Source organism: Onychomys torridus, chromosome 2 (genome assembly GCF_903995425.1).
Source record: "Onychomys torridus chromosome 2, mOncTor1.1, whole genome shotgun sequence".
Taxonomy (NCBI): Eukaryota; Metazoa; Chordata; class Mammalia; order Rodentia; family Cricetidae; genus Onychomys; species Onychomys torridus.
This window is the reverse complement of record NC_050444.1, coordinates 154376024-154403699: the sequence shown is the minus strand read 5'-3', so window position 1 is coordinate 154403699 and position 27676 is coordinate 154376024. Positions and strand designations below refer to the sequence as shown.

The window sequence follows — 27676 nt, the reverse complement described above, 5'->3', positions numbered from 1 at the left end:
TCTGCTAGGAAGCCCTGAGGCAGGGAGGAAGCCCAGTCCTGTCTTACAACTCAAGCTTTTAATTAAGAAAGGCAGGGAACCAACAAGATGGCTCAGTGGGTAAAGGTGCTTACCACTAAGCCTGATGACCTGAGTTCTGCTCTGGAATGCGCACAGTGGAAGGGGAGAGCCAGCTCCTCTGACCTCCACACATGTACCATGGCACATATGAGCACTGTCTCCTCCAAAATACATCAATGTAAAATATCATATATATGCATGTAGTTATAATATATTTAAAGAAAGAAAAAAGTAGGCCAGTGGGAGCTGGAGATATGGCTCAGTTGGTAGAGTGCCTGCCTAGCATGCACAAATCTCTCATTATAATCCTTAGTACCAGATAAAACTGAGTAGAGCATGCACAACTGTAAGCCCAGCACTTGAGAGGCAGAAGGATCAGAAGTTCGAGACCATCCTCACCCTCATACTAACTTTGAGGTATTAGAAACTTTGTCTCGAAGAAGAAGGAGAAGAAGGAGAAGGAGGAGGAGGAGGAGGAGGAGGAGGAGGAGGAGGAGGAGGAGGAGAAGAAGAAGAAGAAGAAGAAGAAGAAGAAGAAGAAGGAGAAGAAGGAGAAGAAGAAGGAGACACCTGGGTGGCGGTGGTGCATGCCTTTGAGTCCCAGCATTTGAAAAGCAGAGGCAGGTAGATCTCTGTGAGTTTGAAGTCAGCCTAGTCTACAGAGAGAGTTCCAGGACAGCCAAGGCTGTTACACAGAGAAACCCTGTCTCGAAACAAAACAAACATAATTAATTAATTAAGCAATTAATTAAAATTTTTCTCAAAAAAGTAAAGACCAAGAAAGGTGGGGAGAAGAGGAGAGGAGGGAAGGGAGGCGGAAAAGGAGACAAGGCCAGTATTTCTCACAGGCTTGCATGAAGAATCCAGTTGCCTGTACCAGATTGGAACAGGCCTGGGAACCGGCAGTCCCTTCCAGCAGTGTAGAGAGGAGCCCCAAGAGGACATTAAAGGGCCAGGGAAAAGCCCTACCTGCCCTCCCCCTGCCCCCATCGACCCAGATGTGCCAGCCAAGTGCCGGTGGGGACTTGCATTCTTTCCAGCTAGAAATTAACTCTCTGGGTGCCCTGGGGTGGGAGCCACAGGTTCATATGCAAATTTCAGAACCTTTCCAGCCAATCCTGAAGAGGGGGTTAGCCCTTTGGCCTCTGGGAAGAGGCTGGGTTTCTAGCACTGGAGCCAATGAGCTTGCACCCTGGGCTGGAGGGGTGGGGCTGGGTACTTTTAAACCACATCCTGGGGGACTTCTGGCTAGTGCTGGGTTTGGTGGCCAAAGCCCCATCCTAGGCCAGTATGTCTCTGCAGAGGATTGTGCGTGTGTCCCTGGAACACCCCACCAGCGCTGTGTGTGTGGCAGGTGTCGAGACCATCGTGGACATTTATGGGTAAGAGCTGGCCCTGGAGGATCTGGGTTCTTCATGCAGCATCACTAGGAGCTGTGTGGGTGTTCCTCAGGGCACAGGCTGGGCCTGGCTGCCTAGTCCCTAGCCTTAACCTTAGAACAACAGGGGGAAGGTTGGGTCCCTGCTGATGTCAGCTAGGTTCCAAGCAGGGTTCTTGAACCAGGGAGGTGAGACATGCAGAGCTGAGCTCCGTCCCGGGGCTTGTGGGCTCATGTCTCTCTTCAGGGGTGTACAGGAGAGGCTGGGCAGTCTGTCTATGGCCCACAAGGCAAGGAAGGGACTACGTGTCCCCTTGTCCTACAGCCCCTGGGTTTATGGGTATGGGGAGAATTAAGTCATTTCTTAGACGGCCACATCTGCTCAAGGTGCCACGCTCTGTCCCCAGAGCTGGTCACACTTCTCAAATGCCACCCTGACAAGAAGAGCCCTGAGGTTTAACGCCATCTCACACGACGTCGGCCCTAGAGTGCAAGTGTAGGCGTAGAGATGACGAGCCCTTAGCCCAGGTCACACAGTCACCGGGAGCAAAGCTGGGCTTTAAGCCCATTGCAGACTCACTGAGGACATCATGTCCAGCTGCTCAGCCGCTGGATCACCAGGGCTTCAGACCTACCATCACCAGCTGTTTGCCACCCACGCACTGTGGCTGCTGCGTGCCAGGCTGAGCCTCTACACTCCAGGGTGGTTTGGGTAGCGGGTATAGGAGCAAGTCTGGTTTCTTAGGCTTTTGAATCCCATCCCTGAAGCTGAACTGGGGACAGATTCCAAGGATGCTGAGGTCAGAGTGCCACCTCGCAGGCTCTCTCTACCCTCTTCTTGGACTTGGCTTCAGCACCGGGACACCAGAAGTCCTTGTGGGACAATGCCACACTGTAACACCATGAGGCTCATCCTTGGCCTCCACTTACCAGGGGCCAATGATGCTCCCACCCCTGCTGGGTCAGCCAAAAATGTCTCTAGGTATTGTCAGATATGCCCCAGGGGCCAAAGTTTCACAGCCTTTGAGAACAAGTGTCCAGAACTAAGAATTTAAAAAGGGGGGGAGGGACCTCAGTTGTAAGCAAAGAGGTTCCAGGTGTGGAAGATAGGGAGTGAGTTGCCTCTCACAGGAAATAACCAAGTCTGGATGAACTGCATCCCAGGAGCTAAAGCCTGGCTGAGGGTAGGTGGGCCGTGAGATGTGCAGAGGGGAGTCTGTGGCCTCCAACAAATCAGGCAGGACAGGAGGGGGGGTGGATGCTGCCTGGCGCCACGGCCTGCTCCAGGGCTGCCTGCCCATGGGGGTGACTCACTGCCAGGCTGCCTTGTGCCCGTTGGGTAGATATGTCTCCGGTTTGACCCGTCCAGGGAGCTGGGGATGGCTTCTTCTCCTCCCCTCAGAGGTGCCTTCCAGGATGGGGGATGGGCTGGGTGAGAGGCAGGCAGCTGGTTGGGGGTGACTTGAGTGATACAGAGCAATGGTGGGGATTCACCTAGAAGACTGGGGGTGAGACAGCCATGGGTGGTGGCAGGGCTTTGGTGTCTTCCAAGGTGTCCACTCACCCTGATAGCCAATCACCCTGGGAAATGGAGTCACACACTCATCATGGTCTTTGAGCATTACTGTATGCCTGGCCCCCCGGGGACTCTAGGAAGTGGAAGGCTCTGTTCCTAGCTGGGGAGTTCTAGCATAGGCTAGGCTGCTGTCCAGTGAGGTCTGCAGAAGTATCTCAGAATGGGAGAGCTAGACCAGATATCTTGGAGGGCTCTTCCTGGAGCCCGACCCTGGCCTGCAAACCAGGAGCAGCAGGGTGGTGGCTCAGCCCTGTCTTTGGCCCTGCCCAGCTGCCTCATCTTGGGAAATTCTTTCCCTGTGGACTCTGCTTCTAGCTTTGCAAAGTGGTGGGCCAGTGATGTGAGTTGGCACCAGGCTTTTAGTGGCCTGCACCATCCTACTTACTTTACCCAGATAACGAGCTTACCACAGCCAAAGGGTGTAGGCTGTGCCCACCACTTCATAAATGAGGACAGCGAGACCCAGAGAGTTAACTAACCAGTCAAAGGTCACACAGCCAGTTGGTAGAGAGGCAGGAGGCTGTCTGAACTGTTTGGTCCTTCCTTCAGGAGACACCCGGAGGACGGCACAGATTGTATGCAGAATATAGACTGCAGAGCCAATGCTAGCATGCACAGAACATTTTATTATGGTCTCCATCACCATCATTATCGTCGCCATCATTTTATGACTCTGCACTAATCCTGGGGAAAGTCTCAAGTGTTCCCAAAGCTGCCATGTACCAGCTGGCTAGGACACAGCTCCTGAGCCCTACCGGGAGATGGAGGAATGGATGGAAAAGGTATCAGCATGATGTGAGCAATCAGAGTGGGCTTCCTGGAGGAGGAGCCTGAAGGATGAGGCAGGAGCAGCTCCTGAACAGCCAGGGGAGGAAGGCAAGACTCCAGGCCTCATCTGTTCTCATTCATCTCCATTTCACATGTGTGTGGTGAGGTTCAGGGGCATGAGGCTGACCCGTGCTATGCACAGGAGCCTCGCGAGGACCCTTCTCAGGGCTGAGGTGTCCGCTGAGGTGTAAGGCTGAGACTTCAGCCTTGGAGGCAGAGAAGGAAAAATTGGTTCACACTGGGAAGAGGTAGTTCTGGAACAGGGAGTGGGCTTACCTGGGGCCACAGTTGCCAGCTGCAATGAGGCGGGAAAACAGGATGAAAGCAGCTATCAGCCATTTCTCTACCATGTGACTCACTTCTAGCTGTCTGTCCCCTGGGGCTGTTCATAGGGCTCCTTGTCTGGGAAGCTGACATCTTTATGACATATCATGTATGAGTGTGGAAAACAGTCCCCAGGCTGGTCCAGTGGTAGCCTCTGGGACTCACCCTTCTTCTAAACAGGGAAACTGAGGCCTGGTGGGTGAAAGGATTTACCCAGATATAGAAAGTGAGCTAAGACAGAAACCAGGTCTTGGAACCCAAACAGCCCATGATGACTGGTGATGGCGACCTAGTTCCAAAGGTTCTGTGGGGCTGGTGGGACATCAGGGCCCCACATATATTCAGGTAGAATCAGGTCTGGGCTGCATGGCTGCAGGGGGGCAGTAACCATAGGTGGCTGCCTGCTTCTTGGCCTCTCTTGAACCAGCCCAGGCACCTCGACCTTCAGGTAGATCTAGTCACCTTGGAGAGCGCCCCAGAAGCAGCACTTGGAAAAGCTAGAAGGTGGGGAGGCCATGACTGAGATCCACTAGGGAGGTCTCCATCAACAGGAAGCTGCCCTGAGCTTCCCCAAGGAAGCTTTTCTCTACGAGCAAGTGTCTCTTAAGTGACCACACCTGGTGATGAGGTGGCACCCTCTTCTCTGCAGTGGTGTCTCTACCCCCCCCCCCTGCATCTTTGAGTCATGTGGGACCTTTAAAAAGTACTGCCAGGATGGCGCTCAGTTGATAGAAGTTAATAGAAGGCTTACTTAGCATGGATGAGGCCATGGGTTTTATTCCTAGTACCATTAAAAACCAGCAGATATAGTGGCTTAGGACTGTAATCCCAGCACTTTGGAGGTAGAGACAAGAGATTCAGAAATTCAAGATCATCCTTGGCTCCATAAATTCAAGGCCAGCTTGACCTACATGAGACCCTGTCAAAAAATGAGACCCTATCAAAAAAAAAAAAAAAGTGTTGACTAGGCTAGCTCATCTGGGTGTGACTGGGGTGCCTTATAGTGGAAAAGCACATGCTTAGTGTGTTTAGGGTCCTGGGTTTCATGACCAGCACCTCCTCACCCCCCAGCTGCAGTTTGGGTCTCTTAAAAAAAAAACAAACAAAAAAGTTGACCCCATTCCTTTGTTGAGAGGCATGTTGGGAGGGCAGACAACTCATGGCACCGATGAGTTGCCCAGTGGAGCCAGGAAGGAGCCCTGAGTTGGGGTCCTAGGTGTCTCCAAGGCTATGTCATCCTGAGCTACTGGCTCCTCTTTCCTGGGCCTCAGTTTCCTGGAAGACACTAGAAAGGTTTGGCATAGAAAGTACCTTTTGGGGCTGGAGAGATGGCTCAAAAGTTAAGAGCACTGGCTGTTCTTCCAGAAGACCTGAGTTCAATTCCCAGCAACCACATGGTGGCTCACAACCAAACATAATGGGATTTGGTGTCCTCTTCTGGCCTGCAGGCAGAACACTGCATCCATACTAAATAAATAAACCTCAAAGAAAGAAGGAAGGAAGGAAGGAGAGAGAGAGAGAGAGAGAGAGAGAGAGAGAGAGAGAGAGAGAGAGAGAGAGAGAGAGAGAGAAATTGCCTTTTGAGCTCTGCTCTGAGACCTCAGAGCCTCCTGGATCAACAGGGCAAGCCCCTCTGTCCACATGGTGGTTCTGACACAGGGGTTCTGAGTATCTGTGCAGGAGCTGAGTCAGGAGTCTCAGAGCCACTCAGTCTTTGGAGACGGGTCAGCGTGACCACCACTGTCCAGGATCAGAGTAGGGTGGGTGGGATGTGGGGTCAGATGGGCCCAGAGTCTCCTGGGCCTAGTTCTGTGAGCAAAGCTGGTATGGTAGGGGGATCTGGGGCCCTTGTTAAATGAAACTGCCACTCAGAGCCTGTGCTGTTTGGACTGTGATCACTATCCCCACAGGCCAGCACTGAGGAGACGTTGTCTGGTTTGGTTGTTTTTTTGTTTGTTTGTTTTCTGTTTCTGTCTTAACCACTGAAACCTGTCATTAGCAGTCTTGTTTTGGAGGCCAGAACCTTAACCCAAGAGGGAGGCATCAGGTCGGCTTTGCCTGGGTGTAAGGACAGCACAGCTAAGCTGCATGACATGAAATTGTCAGTTAGCAACTGCTTGACTTTGGACAAGTCACCCCTGAGCCTCAGTTTCCCCAAAGTGAGATGATAGTGTACATGTCATACAGGGACAGCGTCATTTACCAAAGTCACCGGTGTCATCCTCACTGGCCGGGGAGCGGGGGGGGGACAAGGGCACAGAGGAAGAGATGGCTGAGGGTTCCCAGGATGGGGTAGTCCCGCCCCAAGTCATCCTTGTGTTCCCGACAGGGACTTGGGGCCAGCATTTCTAAGCAGTCCCTTTGCCATGAGGCTTAGGCATCAGTAGCCATCAGAAGGGCTTGATGGCCAGGTCCCTGCAGCACCGCTGGCACTGGGAGCTTTGTCCACAAGGTTCCAGGGACTGGCCACCTGTAGGATAAATGAGCTGTCCCCATTTTCAAGGACCACCCAGGAAGAGTCAGTTCTCTTTCTACCATGTAGATCCAAGGATCAAACTCATGTCATCAATCTTGGTGGAAAGCGCCTTTATCAGCTGAGCCATCTCACCAGTCCCTGCCTAGGTCCCTCACCAGATGTTCCATGTCCCAGAAAACATGACTTGGTTCCTGCAAGGCTGGTCACCTTGCTGTGTTCACAGCCGCTATGCACCTAGGCTACCTGGGAGGGCTGTAAACAGGCTCGGTTGGGTTAGAGCCATCTGGAAGCTAGGGTGTGGGATTTGCCTTCCTATCTGTCATGGCGGCCTGGCCCAAGGAAGAGTGTTGCCCAAGAGAGGTTCTAGGCACTTCCTAACTTCCAGGAACAGGGATCTCCTTCCAGTAGCCACCTTGGCCATCCTAACACACAGCTTCCATGCTGGGGCGTCAGCCCTGGATGGGGGTCTGGAGTCTTCCTTTCTGGCTGCCTCAGTTTCCCTAGCAGTAAAATAAGGTTATGTGTTGAGGGCTATTTGATGGTACTGTGAAACTCCAAAACTGTTAATAAAATTAACCTTGGATCAGGAGGCAGAGTCAGCGGCTACTGGACAAGAATTGGCCATAGAGAGGATGGAGGGAGGACCCAGGAATATGGATAGAGAGCCGCACAGGAAGGAATAAGGAGGGACTTGGGGATTCTTGGTCTTTTTTGGTTTTAGATGGGGAGAGAGATGCCTCTCTTCCTGGGTCTCTGGCCAAAAAGGAAGATCAGCTGGTTGCTTCTTGGCCTCTCTGATCTAGCAGGTTTTCACCCCAACATCTGACTCCCGAGTCTTTATTAGTAAATAGAATGATAGAGACTTAGTTAAAACCTACATTTGGTGGCTGTAGTCAAACCAGTGCCAGTGCACTGGAAATCCCTCCAGGCCTTGGTCTGAGTGTCAGGGCGCTGACTACAGGGCTTCGGGGCTCAGGTACAGCCGCTAAGTTGACAGGAAAACAACAGTTATGACTGTCACTCATTCTGAGTGCTTTACAGCCACACCCACTCCTTCCAGATCCTTGTCATCCCAATTGGATGACAGAGTGGGCTGCTGCGGAGGCTGTATCAGCCTCCAGGTGTGAGGAGTGGACGGGCTTTGGACGCAGGCTTCCAGACTGCAGAGACTGTGGGTTTAATCACCTTGCCACACCACTCCTCTCCAGAACCATCGCCGGTTCTGCACTTCCTATGGGTAAAATGGGACTCAAGCCATCACGGTCTAACGTTGACCTCCTGAAGCTGCAGCATGAAACCCCCTTTCCCTCAGATGCAGCTCAGTCACCCCACCTCACCATCCGAGCTGTCTCCATTCTCCTGCAGCCTGCACCATAATTCATCTTAATAGCACCTTCCTTATCCTGGTCAGGAGTGTTCCAAGCTTCTCATGGCTATTAATACACTCGAGCCTCCTGATTTCCCAAGAGGCTAGCCAAGTGTGTGTCATTATCCCATGCACTAGGTGATTTAGTCAAGGTCACCTGGCTGAAATGGGACTCAGCTCGATAGCCACCTGACTGCTGACTGTGGCCATGGCATCACTGAGCCCTTGACTCTGCTGAGGCTGCAGCACCCCCTTTGTGTGTTCCTCCTAGCCAGGCTGTCTGCAGCTTTCCTAGAGACTCTCAGCAACTCATAGGGTGGCCTAGGGAAGAGCCCAGGGGTGCTGAGCTGAGGCAACTGGGGCCTCTGAGCCAAAGGGCTTCACACCAGGAAGGTGTCAAGGCACCTTGGCCCTCCATGGCACATCCAGGACCAAGCATGGTGGTAGGCCTGCTGTAGAAATCTGACCAGCTTCCTGGGTTACTGGAAGCCAGTTGCTTCTGAGAGTGGGGTGTGTGTGTGTGTGTGTGTGTGTGTGTGTGTGTGTGTGCGCGCGCGTGCATGCAGGATCACCAGCACCAAATGAGCTGGATGAAGGTAAGATATTGGATCTCAGCACTTAGGCACAAGAGTGTGCATGAGTTTGTGTGGTACCTGTTTGAGTTCAGCTTCCCAGAGCTTGCTGTGAGCTGCCTGGGTAGTTGGGGAAGGCTTCCTGGAGGAGGGTGTGAGGCTTGACAAGCTCATAGGTCTGAGTAAGTTCTGCTCACATTGCCCATGCTCCCCTGCTCTACTCAGGTCGGTTCCCGAGGGCACAGCCATGTTTGAGGTCTATGGAACACCCGGCGTGGACATCTACGTGTCCCCCAGCATCGAGAGGAGCCGAGAGCGAGCTGACACCAGGCGGTGGTGCTTCCACGAGGGGCTGGAAATCATCGTGGTCATGAACTCCCCGAGCAATCACCTCAACGACAGTCATGTAAGCTCACCCCTGGTCCTGCCTCCCATCTTTCTGTAGAGTGCCACAGCTCCATGGAGGAGCAGCTGGGTGTGAATCTCAATTCTGCAACTTACAAGTCCAGGATATATGTCCTCAGACCTCCAAGTGTCAATCTATAGGGTGGGGCCACTCCAGTCCTGCTCCTAGGGTGCGGTGGAGATGGATCCTGACTGAGTGTCTTCTCTGGCTTAACCAGCCCCCATGAGGGGAGGAGTTAGCGTAGTCCTGCTGTGTTGGACCTCAGTCTCCCCATCTATAGGGAAGGGCTTGGTTAGAGGGTTTCTGCTGCTCTGGATAGAGGAGAGAGCAGAGATGGGAAGGGAAACTGATGCCCAGGAGCTACCAGTTCCATGATGGGTCTCACCTCCCTCCCATCCACCTTCTTCTTGTCCCCATTTAAAAAATAGGAGAGGCCGGGTGATGGTGGCACACACCTTTAATCCCAGCACTTGGGAGGCAGAGGCAAGCAGAACTCTGTGAGTTCGAGGCCAGCCTGGGCTACAGAGTTAGTTCCAGGACAGGCACAAAGCTACACAGAGAAACCCTGTCTCAGAAAAGGGGGGGGGGGGCTGGAGAGTTGGCTCAGAGGTTAAGAACACTGACTGCTCTTCCAGAGGTCCTGAGTTCAATTCCCAGCAACCACATGGTGGCTCACTACCATCTGGTGCCCTCTTCTGGCCTGCAGTCACACATGCTGTATACATAATAAATAAATAAATCTTTAAAAAAAAAAAAAAGATAGGAGAGATTTAAAACACAGAAGAAATGGGCCTTTTGAGCTGGTGACTGGTGATATTTCTTTGAAAGATGGATGGGGACCAGGACCTGTCATGAGGGAGACATTCTTGCATCAAGGGCAAGGTTTCGGGGAGCTAGTCCTTTAAAGAGCACTGACCATTACTAAGCCCTGGGTAGCTCCTATATCATGGGCTGGCTCCCTCCCCTATGTGGGGCATCGAGTAACTGTCAGGGACCCACCCAGCCAGGGAACAGAATTCCTGCACATCTGACTCCCTCTCTGCCTGTTCTTCCCATCTCGCCTCTGAATTTGGCTTCTGCCCTAAGCTCAATGAGCGCATTTTTCAGAGGAAGAAACTGAGGCTGAGAAGGGGTGTGGCTTATCTGAAGTCACAAGTCCTAGTGAGTAGCTGAGTAGTGAGGATTACAGAATCCTTTGGGCTGGGCAACAGGACCTCCCAAGCTGTGAAGGCCCCACCTGGTGCCTTGCAAATTGAGGCTGTATGGGTGCCTCCCCATCCTGAACTCTAGGGCTCATGGACCAGTAGGACTGAGGAAGGTGCTCCTCCCCTCATCCACCTTTGAGATCCTGGTGTAGAATTTGGGGGCTCCCAGACTGAGGAGTAGATGGGGCCCACAGGGTCCTGACACTATGACCCAGATGAAGGAGGATGTCAGAGCCAGGGTGGCGGCACAGGAGTCTGCAGGGCATGCCCCAGGGAGAGGAACGGGTCAAAGGGTCAAAGACAGAGCTGCCGCCACCAGCTTCCCAACATGGCCACCTCCGTCCTCACCCTTAATTGTGGCTGGGAGCTAGGCCTGCACCAGCTATGATGAACCCCCACATGCTCTGCTCCTTTAATCCACCTGGCTGTAACCCACCCTACGGGGTTGAAATCATTATTATCCCCCCACTTTATGGTTGAGGATTTGAGGCCCAGAGAAGGTCAGAAACTGTCTCTGATGATGTCATGATGGTCAAGTGTGAGATCTAAGACTGGGAAGTGCTTCTGTGACCAGTGAGTGGCGAACACAGGCAGGTCAAATCAGGGCTCTTGAGTTTTCTTACCTGCAAAATGGGGGGCTGTGCAGGTCCCAACCTCTAAGGATCTTTAGCTCTGGTCAGCAAGGGTGGGGAAACTGAGGCAGCTCAGACAGGCATCAATCCTTGGCCAAGAGATGCTGGACTCAAGTCCAGGTGCTTGTTGTAGGACTAGAACCCAGATCCCCATGGACCCAGGACAAATGGTGCCCACTTTACAGATGTGCCCAGGGATAGGAATCAATGACTCTGAGGAGCTCAAAGGGGAACTGGCATAGGGACAGAGGTGGCTGAGGGTCCTGTCCCTGCCCACCAGGTCCCATGGGACTCTCCATATGTGACACTGAGCATGTCTCTCTGCAGGTTCAGATAGCCTACCACTCCAGCCACGAGCAGTTGCCCCTGGCCTATGCTGTACTCTACCTCACCTGTGTGGGTAAGTCGGACAGGTCTGAGGGTGTGGCTGGGAGCCCTGTGAGGACCACCGATGGACTGTTAGGAGCTGGCTACTCAGCTCTGCAGTAGAATGCCCTCCCGGCCTTTGCAAGCCGAGCTTGGCCCCAGGATCACATGCATGCTAAAGTGCAGTGCTTACGATGCTTACAGGGTCAGATGCAGTATGTGGGTGGGAGGAGCCCTTCACGGAAGAACAGGTGTGGAGGATTGCAGCCACAGAAAACATGCTTTGCTCCATGTGCTCAGTTATAAACCATACAGAAGATGATCACAGAAGAAGACAGTGTCAGGGTGACTGGGTGGGGTGGCTCTGGGGGCTGACCATGTCCCCACCCTGGATTCAATAATTGCGGTGTCAAGTACTTGGTTTATAACTGCATTTAATGTGCACAGTTGGGTGCGTGAAGTGATTTTGCTTTTATTTTTGAGACAGGGCCTTACTATGTAACCCTGGCTGGCCTAGAACTAGCTATGTAGATCAGGCTGGCCTGGAACTCACAGAGATCTACCTACCTCTGCCTCCCAGTGGTGGGATTAAAGGCATGCGCCATCACACCTGGCTTCCATTTTATCTTTTAAGGTAGGGTTTCTGGATGAACCTGGAGCTCAGCGATTTAGCCAGCCTGGCTAGCCAGCAAGATTCTAGGGTTTTCCTGTTTCCCCCTCCCATGGAGACTGTCCCCAGCCACCTGGGCTCAGTGCTACTGTGCCCCACACAGCAAAGGTTCTGGGGTTTCAGAACATATTACATTCAAGGAAAGCTTCCTGCAGGGCAACCTTGGGTCCGCTCTTTGCTCCAACCCTCCTTTCTCCCCAAAGCCCCTCCCCTTGCCCAAGGATGGGAAGTTCCAGGGCCCCAACCTCTGGGTGTCTCCTGGGGGATGGCACCCATCTACCTGGCCTCAGATGACTGAGATGGACACCATGGTCTGTCATGGGGACTCACCTGCTGCTGCCTCCCAACAGACATCACCCTGGACTGTGACGTGAATTGTGAGGGCCGACAGGACAGGAGCTTCGTGGATAAGGTGGGCTTCTGACTGAGCCTTAGACGGGTGGCAGGTGTGGAGTTCCTGTGCTCCAGGTCAGAGGGGTGAGGCTATATGAGTGCCCCTACTTCCTCCCAGTTGACTCAAAGTTGAGGTAGACTGATAAGTACCAGGCATGGCTGGAGTCATCAGCAAATGTGACCATAACATGGATTCCCAGTCCTGAGCTATACTTGATTGAAGAGAAGAAAGTTCTAGGTGTATAAAGTAGGGCAAGGGTTAGGAAACTTAATAAATAAATAAAAGCCTTTGTCAAGCATGCCTTTGGTCCCAGCACTCAGGGCAGAGGCAGATGGATCTCTGAGTTCAAGGACAGCCTGGTCTACAGAGCAAGTTCCAGGACAGCTAGGGCTATACAGAGAAACATTATCCCCCAAAACAACTAACTAACTAATTAAATAAATAAATAAGAGCCAGATTGTAAATGCTTCAGGCCTTGTGACCTATACTACTTTGAAACAGCCAGTTAATGCATAAACTGATCATGGGACTTTGTTCTGATAAAACTTTATTGATAAAAACAGGCACTAAGCAGATATGTCCTACAGGTAGTAAATATGAGGACCCAGATCTAGGCAGAAAGAGCAGCCTACTGAACAAGACACTATTAAAGGTCTTTGATGCGGTCTTGGTAGTGCTGATGCATTGCGGGTTTAGATGAAGCCAAGGTGCCCGGAATGACAAGGAGGACTTCTGGGAAGGAATGCCTGAGCTGGGTGGGGAAGGGATCCATTGACCAGAACAGAACTTAAGCTGGAGGGATGAGAGAGGAGTCAAGAAGTTACCCATAAAGAAAGAGGGCCATGGCCAGGGGGCAGCTTGCAGCCAGCCATGACGGATTGGACTTGACGGTGTAAGCTCTAGGGTGCCATTGTTTCTGGAGCTGCTGCTTCAGTGGAAGTGAACGTCTCACAGGATAGGTGAAGGCTAAGGAGGCTGACCGGGAAGCACTGAGCAGGAGGCCTGTCCTGGGTCTGTCTGGAGCCCCTGTGGCCAGCTGGGTTTTCTCATTGACAGAGGCAGTGGGTGTGGGGGCCTGATGGATATGGAGCCATCTTGCTGGTGAACTGTGATCGGGATGATGTGGGCTGTGATGCCCAAGATAATTGTGACCAACATGTGAACTGCCTGCAAGGTGAGCATGCTGTGGCAGCCCAGTCTCTGGGTACCCAGGGTCCCTCCTCAGTTACCCCACAGGGGTTCCTACCCCCTGGGAGGGGCTTTGAAGGTAGACAGGGGAGGGTCAGAGTTCACCATGAAATTCTTCAGAACCCAGCCCAGGCTGCATCTCTGCAGTCCCCAGTGCTTGTGACACTCATGCTGGGTACCCAGCCTTTTCTTCCTGCAGGAGAGAAGGGGCTGCTAGCATTGTTTGAGTACCTACTGTATGCAAGGCCTTCCCTCAGATCTTTCTTTAATCATCCAAGGGGGTGAGGGTCACGACCCCAGTTTAGAGAGGAGAGGGCTGAGACTCATAAGTCAGGAGGGTCCCCCAAATTGCACATCCAGCCTGTGGACTGCCAACCCCACATGCAGACCCCTTCCCACTGGATCTCTGATCTGTGTTGGAGTGAGGCCCTGCATTATGCTCACAAGAGATGCCTTCTAAAGCAGGCATCCCCTGGAGATGGAAAGGGGCGTGGCTTGCCTGGTAAGATGACCATGTGGCTTTCAACTCTGCTCTGGGCATATGAGGATATGTGGGCCCACAAAGAGGGCATGGAGTAGGGCAGTGTCACATGTGCACACATGCCTTTCTCGTTCACACCAGTGGATTCTAATATCTCCCTGAGCTGAGGCGGGATCCCCAACCCCTGACACCCAGTGCCTGTGGGGAGCCGCTGTCAACACCCTCTCTCTGGCTCCACAGATCTGGAAGACATGTCCATCATGGTCCTCCGGACACAGGGACCTGAAGCCCTCTTTGATGACCACAAACTTATCCTCCACACCTCCAGCTGTGATGCAGAGCGGGCACGAGTCTTCCACGTCTGTGGTAAGTGTATACTGGGAGCCTCCTCTGTCTCCCTGCCATGGGAAGATGTGCATCTCAGCTCAGGTTCTGGCGATGCCCTGGTGTCAGAGCAATCAGAAGTGTAGGCTCTTTGTGTGTGTGTGTGTGTGTGTGTGTAGTATGGAGCCCAGAGGACAACCTCGAGTATCATTCCTCAGGTACTGTCTTGTTTTGTTTCTAAGTCATATTTCCTCACCAGATTTTTAAACCTGAGTTTTGGGCACAGAACTTAGGTGTGTTCTCATGCTTGCACATTAAGAACTTTATCAGGAGCTGGAGAGATGACTCAGTGGTTAAGAGCACTGCCTGAAAACCAAAAAAAAAAAAAAAAAAAGAGCACTGCCTGCTCTTCCAGAGGACCTGAGTTCAATTCCCAGCACCCATATGGCAGCTCACAACTGTCTGTAACTCCTGTTCCAGGAGATCCAACACCCTCACACAGACATACATGTAGGCGAAACACCAATGTATATAAAATAGAAATAAATTATATGAAAAAAAGAACTTTATCAATTGAGCTATCATCTTTGCAGTCTGTAGAATGGGCTTCTCTACAAGACCCCTGAAGTGGGTTTTTGTTTGTTTGGTTTGGTTTGGTTTTGGTTTTCAAAGACAGGATTTTTCTGTCTAGCCTGGGACTCGCTCTGTAGACCAGGCTGGCATTGTTGAACTCAGAGATCCTCCTGGCTCTGCCTCCAAGTGCTGGTATTAAAGGCGTACACCACCACCGCCACCACCCGGTTGTGGAGCTGCTTAATGCATTTTGCACTCATATATTTTTAGCTTTATTTTTATTTGTCTATGTAGGGGAAGGGTATTGCACATGTGTTCAGGTGCTCATGGAGGCCAGGAGAGGGAGGGTATCAGATCCCCTGGAGCTAAAGTTACAGGTGGTTATGAGCCTTTCAACATGGGTGCAGGGAACTAAACCCCAAGTCCTCTGCAAGAGCAGCAAGCACACTTAACCACTGAGCCATCTCCCCAGCCCCATCTGCATTTTCTTGTAGGAAAGATGGTGAGAGGCAGCGTGCTGGGTTAGGTTAAACATCACCTTGTCTCTTAGAAAAGAGAGCCCTTCTCCACCATGCCCATTGGGGCTGTGCCTTCTTTTCTCCTTCGCTGGGGGTAGGAGAGGAAGGGCTCCTTTGGAGGGCTGTTTGCCTTGCACCTGGGTGAGACTGCTCAACTCTCCTGAGATCTTCACATTCTCTGAGCAGCCCAAGAGTCACGACCACCTCCTCTTCTCATAGGTCCTGAGGATTCCTGTGAGGCCTATAGGTGTGTTCTGGGCCCAGACAGGGTGTCCTACGAGGTACCCCGCCTCAACGGCGATGAGGAGCGCTTCTTCGTGGAAGGCCTCTCCTTCCCTGATGCGGGCTTCCCAGGGCTCATCTCCTTCCATGTCACCCTGCTGGATGACTCCAATGAGGTAAGGGTAGCCCAGCAGAGGGTGAGACAAATGTGCTTGGCAGATGTAATTAAAGGCCTCACACTCCCTCACTACTCTACTGGGCATCTCCATCCTCTAAAGAAGCCAAGGAACGTTCTGTCTTGAGGCAGGGTCTCTTGTAGCCAACTTGGTCTAAAACTCACTACATAACCAAAGATGACCTTTGACTTCTAACCCTCCTGGCTCTGCCTCCTGAGTGCTGGGATTCTAGGCATGCACCGCCATGCCCACTTTTATACAATGGTGGATTTTAGGCATGCACTGCCATGCCCACTTTTATACAATGGTGGACTCTAGGCATGCACCGCCATGCCCACTTTTATACAATGGTGGATTTTAGGCATGCACCGCCATGCCCACTTTTATACAATGGTGGATTTTAGGCCTGCACAGCCATGCCCACTTTTATACAATGGTGGATTCTAGGCATGCACCGCCATGCCCATTTTTATACAATGGTGGAATAGATCTTGGCACTCTTCCAAAGGAGCTACATCCATAGCCCAAACCAGGGGATTTTTTGAGAATCCTAGGGGAGGGGCTTCAGAGAACCAGAAGTCTTGTCCAACCACCAGACTCTTGAGTCCAGCACTCTTAGTCTTGGTCCTCCCGTGAAGGACTTCTCTGAGACCCCAATCTTCACTGACACTGTGGTGTTCCGCATGGCGCCCTGGATCATGACTCCCAGCACCCAACCACCCCTGGAGGTGTACGTGTGCCGGTGAGTCTGGGTGGAGTCCTAGCCTTGGAGTGGGCTCTGTTCCTGGGCCCTGGCTCTGAGTTCCTCCTTCCTCCGGGATTGCTCACAGGGTGAGGAATAACATGTGTTTTGTGGAAGCTGTGGAGGAGCTGGCCAGGAAGGCAGGCTGCAAACTCACCGTCTGTCCTCAGGCAGAGAACCGCAATGACCGCTGGATCCAGGTAAGCAGCGTCACAGGCAGCCCCACTAGGATTGCATCCTGCAAGGAAATACCCAGGAGGACCCAGGGCTCCCAGACTCCATAGTCCTCATTCCAAAATTTCTCTTACCTTTAGGTAAGGCAGCAGAAGACACACACTCCAAGCCCACAGCTGGGCTGAGAGGCAGTTTGTCCCTCAAGGGGACATTAGGTAGCATCTGGAGACATTGCAGTTGTCACACAGGGTGGGGAGAGGGATCGGCCTAAAGGCCTAGAGTCCCATAATGTTGCTAAAACTCCAGTGCCAAGGTAAATCCACAGGGAACAATCTGGTCCAAAACGCGTCAACAGCATGGGGCTGGGAAGCCCCACTGTGGTGAATGACTGTTTCAGAACCCCGAGTCCAGGATATAAGGGGGTAGGTACCAGAGTGCCAAAGGTGACTGGAAGAAGGCTTACTGTTTCTGCTGGGGGAATGGATGGATGGATGCAGGGGTGGGGAGGCTCCAAGGGGCAGGGCTTCTGGGGGAGAGCCTTGGGGGAGGATCTTCCAAGGAAAAGGCCAGGAGGGAGGGGCCAGGGAGGGGCCTCTGTGTGAGCTGGACTAGATCCCACAGACTGGGAATGTGGAGAATATTCTTGGCTGTTTCCCAGGCACTTCCACCACAGGCCCTGAATAGCATCACAACTTCTCTGGCCTCTTGTAATCACACCTGGGTGTTTGCTGATGAGCTCATGCAATGACCACCCGGCCACTGTTTTGACAAAGGCTGGGACTTGGACTGCCAATCATCAGGTGGGATGGGATGGGGAGGTCCTGACAGAGGACCAGCAAATGCCAAGGCCCAGCCAGAGATTGAAACTAATTTGCTTCCTGGGCCAGGGCAGCGGGACAGGTGCTGAGGTGAAAAACCTTGAACACCAAGCTGTACAGGAGCTTCCAGTTCAGCTAGAGGTTAGGTGTGAGGGGATTCTGGGAAGGATCCTGAGGTGAGACAGCTGGAGTTTAGGTTCTTGTCATAGGCAGGCTGTGGGCCCTTGAACAAACAGCTAGCCTTCTCTGTTCCTCTCTGCCTTCATGAATCTATGAGAGATAACAATGTCCTCTATGTATGAGTCATGGAGATGGATGGAGTTGGCGTTTATAAAGAACTCAGGGTCTGGCACATAGCAGGCCTCCTGGATGTGTCATTATGGATTCTGGGCCATCGTTTCCTTAAGAGCTCTGCGGGCATCGGTGGCGCATGCCTTTAATCCAAGCACTCGTGAGGCAGAGCCAGGCGGATCTCTGTGAGTTTGAGGCCAGCCTGGTCTGCAGAGTGAGTTCCAGGAAAGGCGCAAAGCTACACAGAGAAACCCTATCTCGGGGAAAAAAAAGAAAAAAGAAAAGAAAAGAGCTCTGAAGAGGGGGCATCCCTGTCTCAGGTTCCTCAGCAGGACTACCAGCCCTTCACAACCAAGTATGGAGGCCATAGGAGGGGTACATGCTCAGTGGGTGGCCTGTGTGTAGAACTCAGGCCATGCTGTGTCTCTCTCTGTACCCACCCTGCCCTGCCCTAGCACAGGCACACCCCAAAGTCTGTGTCTCCTTAATTCTTATGTGACTCTCATGGGTAACCAAGCCCCCACCCCCTTCTCTTTGCTGACTCCCCCACCTCAAAGGGCAGAGAATGACCCACATGTAGGAGCTGACCTCCCAAGAGCTCAGTGATGAGCACTTGGGGGCGCTGCTGGACTGTCCACAGCTATGGTCTCTCTCCCCGTCTGCAGGATGAGATGGAGCTAGGCTATGCACAGGCGCCACACAAGACTTTGCCCGTGGTCTTTGATTCCCCGAGGAATGGGGAACTACAGCGCTTTCCTTACAAAAGAATCCTGGTGAGTGAGGGGTGCAGTGCAGCCCTAGGGACTGAGATGACACATCCCCAGGGACACCTGTAGGAGCGACAGCTGGCTAGTTACAGTGTGAAAGAGAGCAAGTGACTTTGTAAAGAGACAATGAATTTTGGTATAAGCCTATCCCACACTTAATATGGGGTGGCATTTCTGCTAAAATGTGCGTTTATATGTGCTTCAAACATGTCAGGGTACTGTGTTTTTATTTGCTGAACAGCAGGGGAAGGTGGGTTGTACTACAGGCAAAGCCTAAGGGGCTTTGGTGTCATCCACATGCTGTGTGACACAGTCAGACTTATGGCCCCCTCAGAGCCTCTATTGCCTCAACAGCAGAAATAGCTTCGCAGGCGTTTATAAAGCCTGTCGTTGTCACGGTGATAGCCGCCTGCTGGGAAGAGTCTGTCTGATCAGGTACAGAGTCACCTGTTGTCTGTGACTGGCAAAAAACACTAGTCTGACAGGTCCACCACAGACCTGGGGACTGAACACTTCCCAGCTCCTGCCCTTTTGCTCATGTGACGTAAAACCAGATCAGACCCCATTTCTGACTCAGTATTTCCACCTGAAGAATGTTAGGCTGCTCCCACCCCATCTTTTAGGAGCTCAGAGCCCATCACATGACTTCAGTCTCTTCCTAGTACTCTGCCCCTGCCTGACTCAGTTTTCCCTACCAGGGTCTAGATTTCGGCTATGTGACTCGGGAACCACGAGACAATTCTGTGAGTGGCCTGGACTCCTTTGGCAACCTGGAGGTCAGCCCACCAGTGGTGGCCAATGGGAAGGAGTACCCCTTGGGAAGGATCCTCATTGGGGGCAACCTGCCTGGGTGAGAGGCCCTGGGTGGTAATGGTGGTGGTGGGGATGGAGAGTAAGGAGACTGGGGGTCGGGGTCAGGGGGGCTACTCTCTAGACTGCCTGTGCTTACCCTGGGAAGTCAGACAGTACCTGCCAAGCAGGCCAGAGTGAGCAGGGACCGAAGATGTCATTAAGTCCAACCCTTTCCTTTTATAAGGGGGCCAGAGAGGCTGATTCACACACACAGTCCATTCTAGCTAGACTGAGCTCCTCTGATTGTGACATAAACATACAGTACATATAAGGTAGCAGCTGAGAGCATAGAGAAAAACAGCATTTCAGTCAAACCTTGTTCATACTATGGTGGAAATGACTAATGTCAGGTCTTTTTCTGAGAGCAGGAATAAGGAAAATGTGAGTTAAGATGGCAGTAGCCTTAATGTGTACACACACACACACACACACACACACACACACACACACACACAACACACACACACACACACACACACACACACACACACACACACGTGGGGTATTCTACATGTTACACAGGTTGATGATGGAGAAGGACAGTGATATTTACAGTCAGTCAAGCAAAGCTGCTAGAACAGATGAGCTCAAATAATAGGGGAGTCCAGAGTCAAGCTAGAGAGAAGACGTTGAGAGCGTGCCATGGGTATTTTTCCAGAGGGCAGAGGAGGGGTTGTAAACGCATGAACAGAAAGATCAGGACTGTGAGATCCGCTGGGGCGATCTTGTTGACCTCTCCCTCCCTTTCCCTTGTTGACATCTGGGAAACTGAGGCTGCAAGAGCAGTGTAAACTAACTCTAGGAAGAGCTCCTCAGCTATGTGCGACCCAAGACAAGAGTGGGGGTGGGGGTTCAGTGTCCTGGAGAACGTGGCTCTGAGGACTCGCCTGTGTGGTGCATCATGACTAGCTCGTGTGAAGCGGGTTCATCGGAACCCACCCTGAGTGGAATGTTAAAATACACTTACTGTCTTTTCTGTTTATAAAGTAATATGTTGTTTTGAGATTAAAGTCTTGCTATGTAGCTCAGGCTGGCCTGGAACTCACTATAAATCCTGGGCTAGCCTTGAACCTCTACTCCTCCTGCCTCAACTTCCCAATGCTGGAACGATAGGTCTGTGCCTCTATGCCTTGGAGTCAGATACTGGGAAGAGCGGCCGTCTGGCCTTTCCATTTCTCCTAGAGCGTATGTTTAGTCTGGTGTCTTTTCCTAACCCCGGCCCAGGTCGAGAGGCCGCAGAGTCACCCGGGTGGTGCGAGACTTCCTCCATGCCCAGAAGGTGCAGCCCCTGGTGGAGCTCTTTGTGGACTGGCTTGCCGTGGGCCACGTGGATGAGTTTCTGAGCTTCGTCCCCGCACCAGACAGGAAGGTAAGGACTTGTGGGCATGTCTTGGAGGCCTTGAGAGTTTGGAAGTGGGGCTGAGCGGGGGCTGGTGGACACACAAGGCCGTGAGTTCAGCTGTGCCTGCTCTCTCCACACAGGGCTTCCGGCTCCTCCTGGCCAGCCCCGCTGCCTGCTTCAGGCTCTTCCAAGAAAAACAGAAGTGGGGTCATGGCAGGTCCCTCCTTTTTGAGGGAGTCATTGGTGAGTAAAGATGAAAGTCCCCCCAAAGAAGCATATTGTCTCTCTCCTGAATTGAGCACCCTATGACTTTAGAAAGGAATGAGCATTTTAAAGCCAAGTGGTACCTCAAAAATTCAGGACTGCTTCTTCCTGAAATGGCACACCCTGTGACACTGGTGACCTCTGCCTATGGTGGGGGCAGGGCTAAGGCGGGTGCAGGGCAGAGGGCATGGAGAAGAAGGTGAGGACCAGGTGTACTCAGGGATGTCCCAGCATGCCTCCACTCTGAAGGTCCCAGAGCCCAGGTTTAGTGTTCTTTGGTCGCTGGTTTGTAGTTCAGATTATTATTTTAAGTGATGTCTAACAGGTCTACAAAGCTGCTAGAGACCCAGAACCTCCATCAGTAGCTTTCTGTCTCTGTCGGGGCTCTCTGCCACCCTCTCTGCCACCCTCTACTGCATCTGAAGCTGCGGCTACCATGCCTTCTATCCCTGGTTATCATAGGATGTAGTTGCACCCCCACCTGCGACAGGGCCTGGGTTTGGGGAGGGACCCACAGCCTGGTATCCACTGCCCTTGCCCTTCAGGAGCAGCTGAAGGGCAACTTGGTGGGAGGAGCCTCTTGCCAGCACATCTTTGCCAGGAGGCTGTGGCACTCTGGCCACCCCCAATGGAGGCTGCTTGAGGTGGGCAGCCTGTAGAAAGGAAGGTGCCTGGCTCAGTGAGTCACCCCATGCCAGCAGAGTCAGGCCTCGGGGTTGTGAAGGTCCACGCTGCCCCCATGGATACCCTGTCAAATAACAAAGTTTGAACACTGGGATGAGTCAAGAGAGACTGTGGGAGAAGCATCTTCTATTTACGTGTTTAGCGAGGCTTTTTCCCGTCTGGATTTGAATGAGGAGCCTGTGTTCTCATGATTCAGTGGAACAGTTTGGATGGGCAGAGGTGGCTGGATTGCAGCTAGGCATGGCACAGGCCTGTAACCCCAGCACTCAGGATGGGGTCAGGATAAGTACAGCTGTGGGGATAACCTGGCTACAGAGTGAGAACCTGCCTCAATAAACCAAAAATAACTAAACTAAAATAAAGCCCTTTGGGGCACCAAACTCCTAGATTTTCTTGGCCACATGGGAGGCAGAGAACGTCCTGGCCCAAACCTGCTTCCAGGTCCCCTGCTCAGCTTGTTCGGTCTCCCTGCTCCAAGCACAGCCCTGGGGCCCAGAAAATAAAAGAGCGACTCTGTTCCCTAAGCCGTGGCTCCAAAAAGACCCTGGTGAGGTTTCTTTGAACCCAAAACAAAAACAACCTTAAACCGAGATTTTTTTTTTGTACCAGGTAGGGACAGGAGGAGTGGTCCTCGATCATTCCCTGGGGACTGTTTTTACAGTGAGCAATAGGTGAGCCAGAGTTAGTCCAACCTGCCCAGCTGGGAAGGGCGTGGAGGGGCTTGCCAATGTCAGCTGTATGCAGCAGCCACATCCCCCAGTCGCAGACCCGCCAGGCAGTTATGGCTTACTAAGAGCCTAGGAGTGTCAGGCCCCAGGGTTGAGGTATCACAGGCATTATCCTGGTGACCCTGGCAGGCCCCTGGTGGGGGCGGGGTGGGGCAGGGTGAGGGGAATCTGCTGTTAGTTGAAGCTCAGAGGGAGAAGGCACTGGCCCCAGCGCCTCACAAAGGATGCCACAAGCTGGCCTGTAATGAGACTGTCTGCCTCCAGGTGGGGACCTGGGACCTACAGCTGTATGTGTCAAAGGAGTTCCTCTTCTGCCCTCCTGGCCCTCAGAGGCTCAAGGCTCACACCCTTAGTTTTCTCAGATTGAAAGAGGGTCTAGAAGCCCCCTCCCCCCTTATTTTGGTCCCCCCCTTTTTTTGGGGGGGGGTTTCAAGACAGGGTTTCTTTGTGTTGTTTTGGCACCTGTCCTGGATCTCTGTAGACCAGGCTGGCTTTGAACTCACAGAGATCCTCCTGGCTCTGCCTCCCAAGTGCTGGGATTAAAGGCGTGTGCCACCACCGCCCTAGAAGCCCTTTGTGAGCACCCGACTCCCAGGGCTCCCCAAGCCCTTGCTGTATGACCGTGAGTCACCTGAGCACCCGGAGCCTCAGTTCCCTTGTCCGTCCAGGTGGAAATGACGCATCCCTAGCCGAGTACAGGGGAACGAGGCACTGGCCTCGGAGGAGTCTTCTTTTGGCCTCATGGTCGGGGTTTGGTTAGCTGGCAGCTGAGAGGGCAAACTCAGCTCCCCTGGCCAGCCCTGTCTCCATGATCGCTATTGGGCAGGCAGGAAAGCTAGGCCTGAAGTCGCTCCTAAAGAGCAAGCCAAAGCCTGTTGGTATTGGACTGCTGGGATGGACTGGTTCACTACCTAGAGAACCCATAAACCCGGGGCCTGGGTGAGGGCCGTCAACACACCCAGCTTCTCCCCAGAAGCTGGAGGAAGAAGAATCACCACAGATGCCCGAGGCAACTGCTAACCCCAATTAGTCACCTCCAGCGAACTCATAAAACTCCGCAGGTCATTGCACCCTGGCAGCCAGACTCCTCCAACCCTCTTCTTCCTCCAGATGTGCCCATTGGCCAGGCTGAGCTCCCATTGACGCTGCCCACCCCCTGCCCAGGAGAGTCTAGGAGCCACTGACTCAGCTGTGAAGTCGGCCTCTGGTCTCTAGAGAGGGAGGCCCTCTCAGCCTTGTGCTAGCACCCCCAGGCCTCTCTGTCTCTTTCACAGGTGACAGGCGGGTTAAGACCATCTCCATCAATCAGGTCCTTTCCAACCAGAACCTCATCAACTTCAATAAGTTTGCACAGGTACAAAGGCCATGGGGCTGAGGGTGGGACATGAGAGTGGATGGGGCTGGGGTCAGGGCCAGGGCATGAATCTGGGACCCACAGTTCACAAAAGGTCCGTCAAGTTGAAACAGGCCCAGACTCTCCTTTAACTTGGAGGAAGGGTGTGAGCCCTGTGCATCTGAGAAATACAGGCAGAGCCATGAGCACCCAGGGCTATAAGCAATAAGATAGATACAACTCAACCCCCAGGAAGGATGTGACGTCTACACCAAGGGTATGGCCTGTTAAGTCCCTGAAGGTGGGACTGTGTGAAGACACAGACTGGAGAAAGAGGGGATAAATCAGTGGGCAAAGGCACCGCAGCCCACCAGGCCAGGGGCAGCCTTCAAGGGGAGGCAACAAGGGGAGGGGGCAAGATGGGGACAGATTGAGATGGCACTGTTGGATGTGGAGTGAAAGGAGACGTGGGAATAACAGCAAGCTTGTGACCCCAACAGCCCAGAGTAGGGTGGTCATACACATAGAACTGGAGAACTTGGGGAAGTCAAAATTATGAATATACCTTTCGCCTGGGGATCCATCCGATGCCCTCTACTGGCCACAAAGGGTGCTGCATTCAGGAGTGTGAGTGTGTGTGTGTGTGTGTGTGTGTGTGTGTGTGTGTGTGTGTGTGCGCGCACGCACACACACACAATGATAACATAAATCTTAAACCATGCATTGAATGAGATCCCCTAAGTTGAGGGTCTGGGGTGGAGTTTGCGCCAACATGGGCAGGACATGGGAGGGACATGGGAGGGATCTAGGCAGGTGGGGTCTGTATAGTTGCTGGTGGACACTTGAGCCCCTGCCTCAGCCACACTGGCAAGGTCTCTCCAGTGTGATCCCTTGCCCACCTGCAGAGCTGTATTGACTGGAACCGTGAGGTGCTGAAGAGGGAGCTGGGCCTGACTGACTGCGACATCGTGGACATCCCGCAGCTCTTCAAGACTGAGAGGAGGAAGGCTGTGGCTTTCTTCCCCGACTTGGTGAGTTTCTCACCTGGGCTTCCTCAGATGAGGCTCTCAGTTCTGGGGGAAGACATTCGATTGCCTTCCTGTGTGGAACTGCCGTGACCAGGGGCTGGTGGTGAGGAGAATCAGGGTCCCAGGATACCCAAGCTGACATTGTGGCTTCCTGTGGCTGCGGAAGGGACCTCGTTCACATCTGTGACATGAAGAAAAGTTACATAGGATCATGTGTGCAGAACACATGACATCACCCAGGAGCCGAGGGGTCAGCCCTGACTCTTCGGCCATCACTGCACACAGAACCAGATGTCCCGTGGGAACCAGAGATGGTTAAAAATGGTCCCTGTTCTCCATTGAGGGGACACTCTCCTCACCACTCTGACGGCATGTCCCAACCATCTGCCCTGTAGGGTGAGGGGATAAGGGGTCAGATCACAGACATGACAAAGTGTAGCCAACCTGAGGTAGGAGTGGAGATCCCAGAGGGCTTAATGGAAGATGTGCTTTTAATGGAACTATGCCTTTGCCTCTGCTGTCTCTAAGCCTTGAGTGTCCATCTCAAATGCCTAACACCTGGAACTCCCCCAGGTGTCCTGACTGAGGGGGTCTAAGGGAGGGTCATGGAGTGTGGCTGCCTTCTAACACAGGGCCAGGGGGCCACTGTTGCTGGTCACCAGCTGCTTGCTCTCTCCACCTACCATCCTTAGAGCCTGAATCCACCCTAACCCAATCCTCCTTAGCTTCCCTCTCTGGCTTCTGGCCCTCGCTTGCAAAGCCTCCCTCTGCTCCCCTTCCTTCCTGTTTCCTTTCCTGTGTCTTGTAATTAGTCTACATGTTACCGGAAGCTTGTGTAAGGGTTGAGGTTCTGGAGTTGGTCTGAAGCAGAGGCCCACCCGAGCTGGCTCAGCCTGATTTGACACAAGGACACTATGACATCTGAGGGTGGGGACGGCTGCCTGGAGCTTTCTCATTGCTGTGTCCACATCTCTGCCTCTGTTTGTTCCCCTTCTCTGCCCCTCCCTCCTCTGCTGCTCTGCAGACAGATAGGATGTCTTTGTTACTTTTCTACTATTGTGACAGAGCACCATGACCAAAGCCATGTGTAGAAGGAAACATTTAACGGGAGCTTACAGTTTTACAGAGTGAGTCCCTGACCTCCACCACGAGGGACGAGGTGGGAGGCAGACAGGCATGGCGTTGCCGCAGTAACTGAAAGCTTACATCCGATCCACAAGTGCAAGGCAGATAGAGTTGACTGGGAATGGTGTGGGCTTTTTGAAACCTCAAAACCCACCCCAGGGGCTGGAGAGAGGGCTCAGCAGTTAAGAGCACCGGCTGCTCTTCCAGAGGTCCTGAGTTCAATTCCCAGCAACCACATGGTGGCTCACAACCATCTGTAATGAGATCTGGCCCCCTCTTCTGGCCTGCAGGCATACATGCACACAGAACACTATACATAATAAAGAAATAAATCCTTTAAAAAAAAAAAAAAACACCCCAAGTGACACACCTCCTCCAACAAGGCCATATTTCCTAATCCTTCCCAAACAGTTCCAACACCTGGAGACCAAACATTCATATATATGAGGCTATGGGGCCGTTCTCATTCAGACCAGCACAGTGAACATGGCCATGAGCTTCAGCACCTGTGTAGACAAAGACTGAGATGTTCTCCATGTCAATGCTTTCTGAAAGAGAGAATCTGTTTAACTTGGTCCAATCAGAGATGACCTAGGAGGTTGGCTTTCTGTTGCACAAACAGGGCAGCCACCACAGTCCACCAATGAGGAGGGCAGTGGCTGGGGATGTCACAGGGCTGGGTTCTGCAGATCCTTCTGCAGGTGTTGGATTCACTGGCTCTCTCCAGGTACCACCACACAGGAATGAGAGAGCAGATATATTCAAGGCTGCCTGGAGATGACCCTAGATTCTCCTGGGGCTTCCAGGGTGGGAAGGTGATGTTGAAATCCCACCTCTGATCTGATCTGGGCCCCCCCACACACACACTTTCTCACAGGTGAACATGCTGGTGCTGGGTAAGCACCTGGGCATCCCCAAGCCCTTTGGGCCTATCATCAATGGCCGCTGCTGCCTGGAGGAGAAGGTCCGCTCCCTGCTGGAGCCGCTGGGTCTGCACTGTACCTTCATCGATGACTTCACACCCTACCACATGCTGCATGGAGAAGTTCACTGCGGCACCAATGTGCGCCGGGAACCCTTTGCCTTCAAGTGGTGGCATATGATACCCTGAGCCGTCACCCATCCCCCATTCTTCCCCTGGGATGGGGCATCTGCCCAGGAGATGGAGACTGAGACAGACCCCTGAGCAACAAGCACCGAGAGACTCCCCATTTCTAGATGGAATGCCCAGGGTGACCCATTCCCTCAGAAGCCTTTGTCTTCAAGTGTCTGCACTCACCTGCAACCCATTCAGTCCCCAGGCATGGATCCTCTTGGTGCCCCCCAAAGAAGGGCCTTGAGCTAATGGACTCTGATGTAGATCAACATGACCCATGGGACACCCCTAAATACCATCCCCACTCTATCCAGAATTCCTCTGTGGGTGAATCCATTTGAGTGTCTAGAAGCATTGGTACATCAGCAGCAGCTTGGTCTGTGCTTCCAAAGGTAGAAGGCCCTGGGGTTTTGTTTTGGCCGCCTCCTGTCCTTCAGGGGATGATTGTAAAGTCAGACTATTCCACACAAGACAAGAGAGACTCTACCCACCCCACCCCCCAGGAAGCACCTAGGGGTTCATTTCGGTCCAAGTGTGACCACCATTCCCACTGCAAGCTCCTGGCCAGGACCTAGCCTGAGCTGCCACACAATGGGTGCCTCTAGATGCTTTGGGAATGCCTGGTATCATGGTTAACCTCACACACTCCCATTATCTGACATTTGAGAATCTGGTTGTCCAAATCCTCTCGGAGGTG

General features: G+C 52.7%; 1 protein-coding gene across 1 annotated transcript; it reads left to right on the top strand.

Moving 5' to 3' along the window:
- Positions 1 to 1350: 1350 nt before the first annotated feature.
- Padi3 (peptidyl arginine deiminase 3) lies at positions 1351 to 26994 on the top strand. The gene is made up of 16 exons (XM_036179151.1): positions 1351 to 1442; positions 8806 to 8986; positions 11151 to 11223; positions 12210 to 12271; positions 13310 to 13427; positions 14163 to 14288; positions 15557 to 15735; positions 16374 to 16477; positions 16566 to 16677; positions 18426 to 18533; positions 19226 to 19377; positions 20604 to 20748; positions 20862 to 20964; positions 23672 to 23751; positions 24636 to 24761; positions 26761 to 26994. The coding sequence occupies exons 1-16, from the start codon at positions 1351 to 1353 to the stop codon at positions 26992 to 26994; spliced, it is 1995 nt and encodes a 664-aa protein (XP_036035044.1).
- The last annotated feature ends 682 nt before the right edge of the window (positions 26995 to 27676 follow it).

What these genes read in the sequence shown, in the direction of transcription:
- Padi3 (XM_036179151.1), top strand. Translation starts at nt 1,351, where the DNA reads ATGTCTCTGCAGAGGATTGTGCGTGTGTCCCTGGAACACCCCACCAGC. An exon ending in ATCACCTCAACGACAGTCAT is followed by an intron (nt 8,987 to 11,150) that starts GTAAGCTCACCC and finishes GTCTCTCTGCAG; the next exon opens with GTTCAGATAGCCTACCACTC. An exon ending in CCTTTTTGAGGGAGTCATTG is followed by an intron (nt 20,965 to 23,671) that starts GTGAGTAAAGAT and finishes TCTCTTTCACAG; the next exon opens with GTGACAGGCGGGTTAAGACC.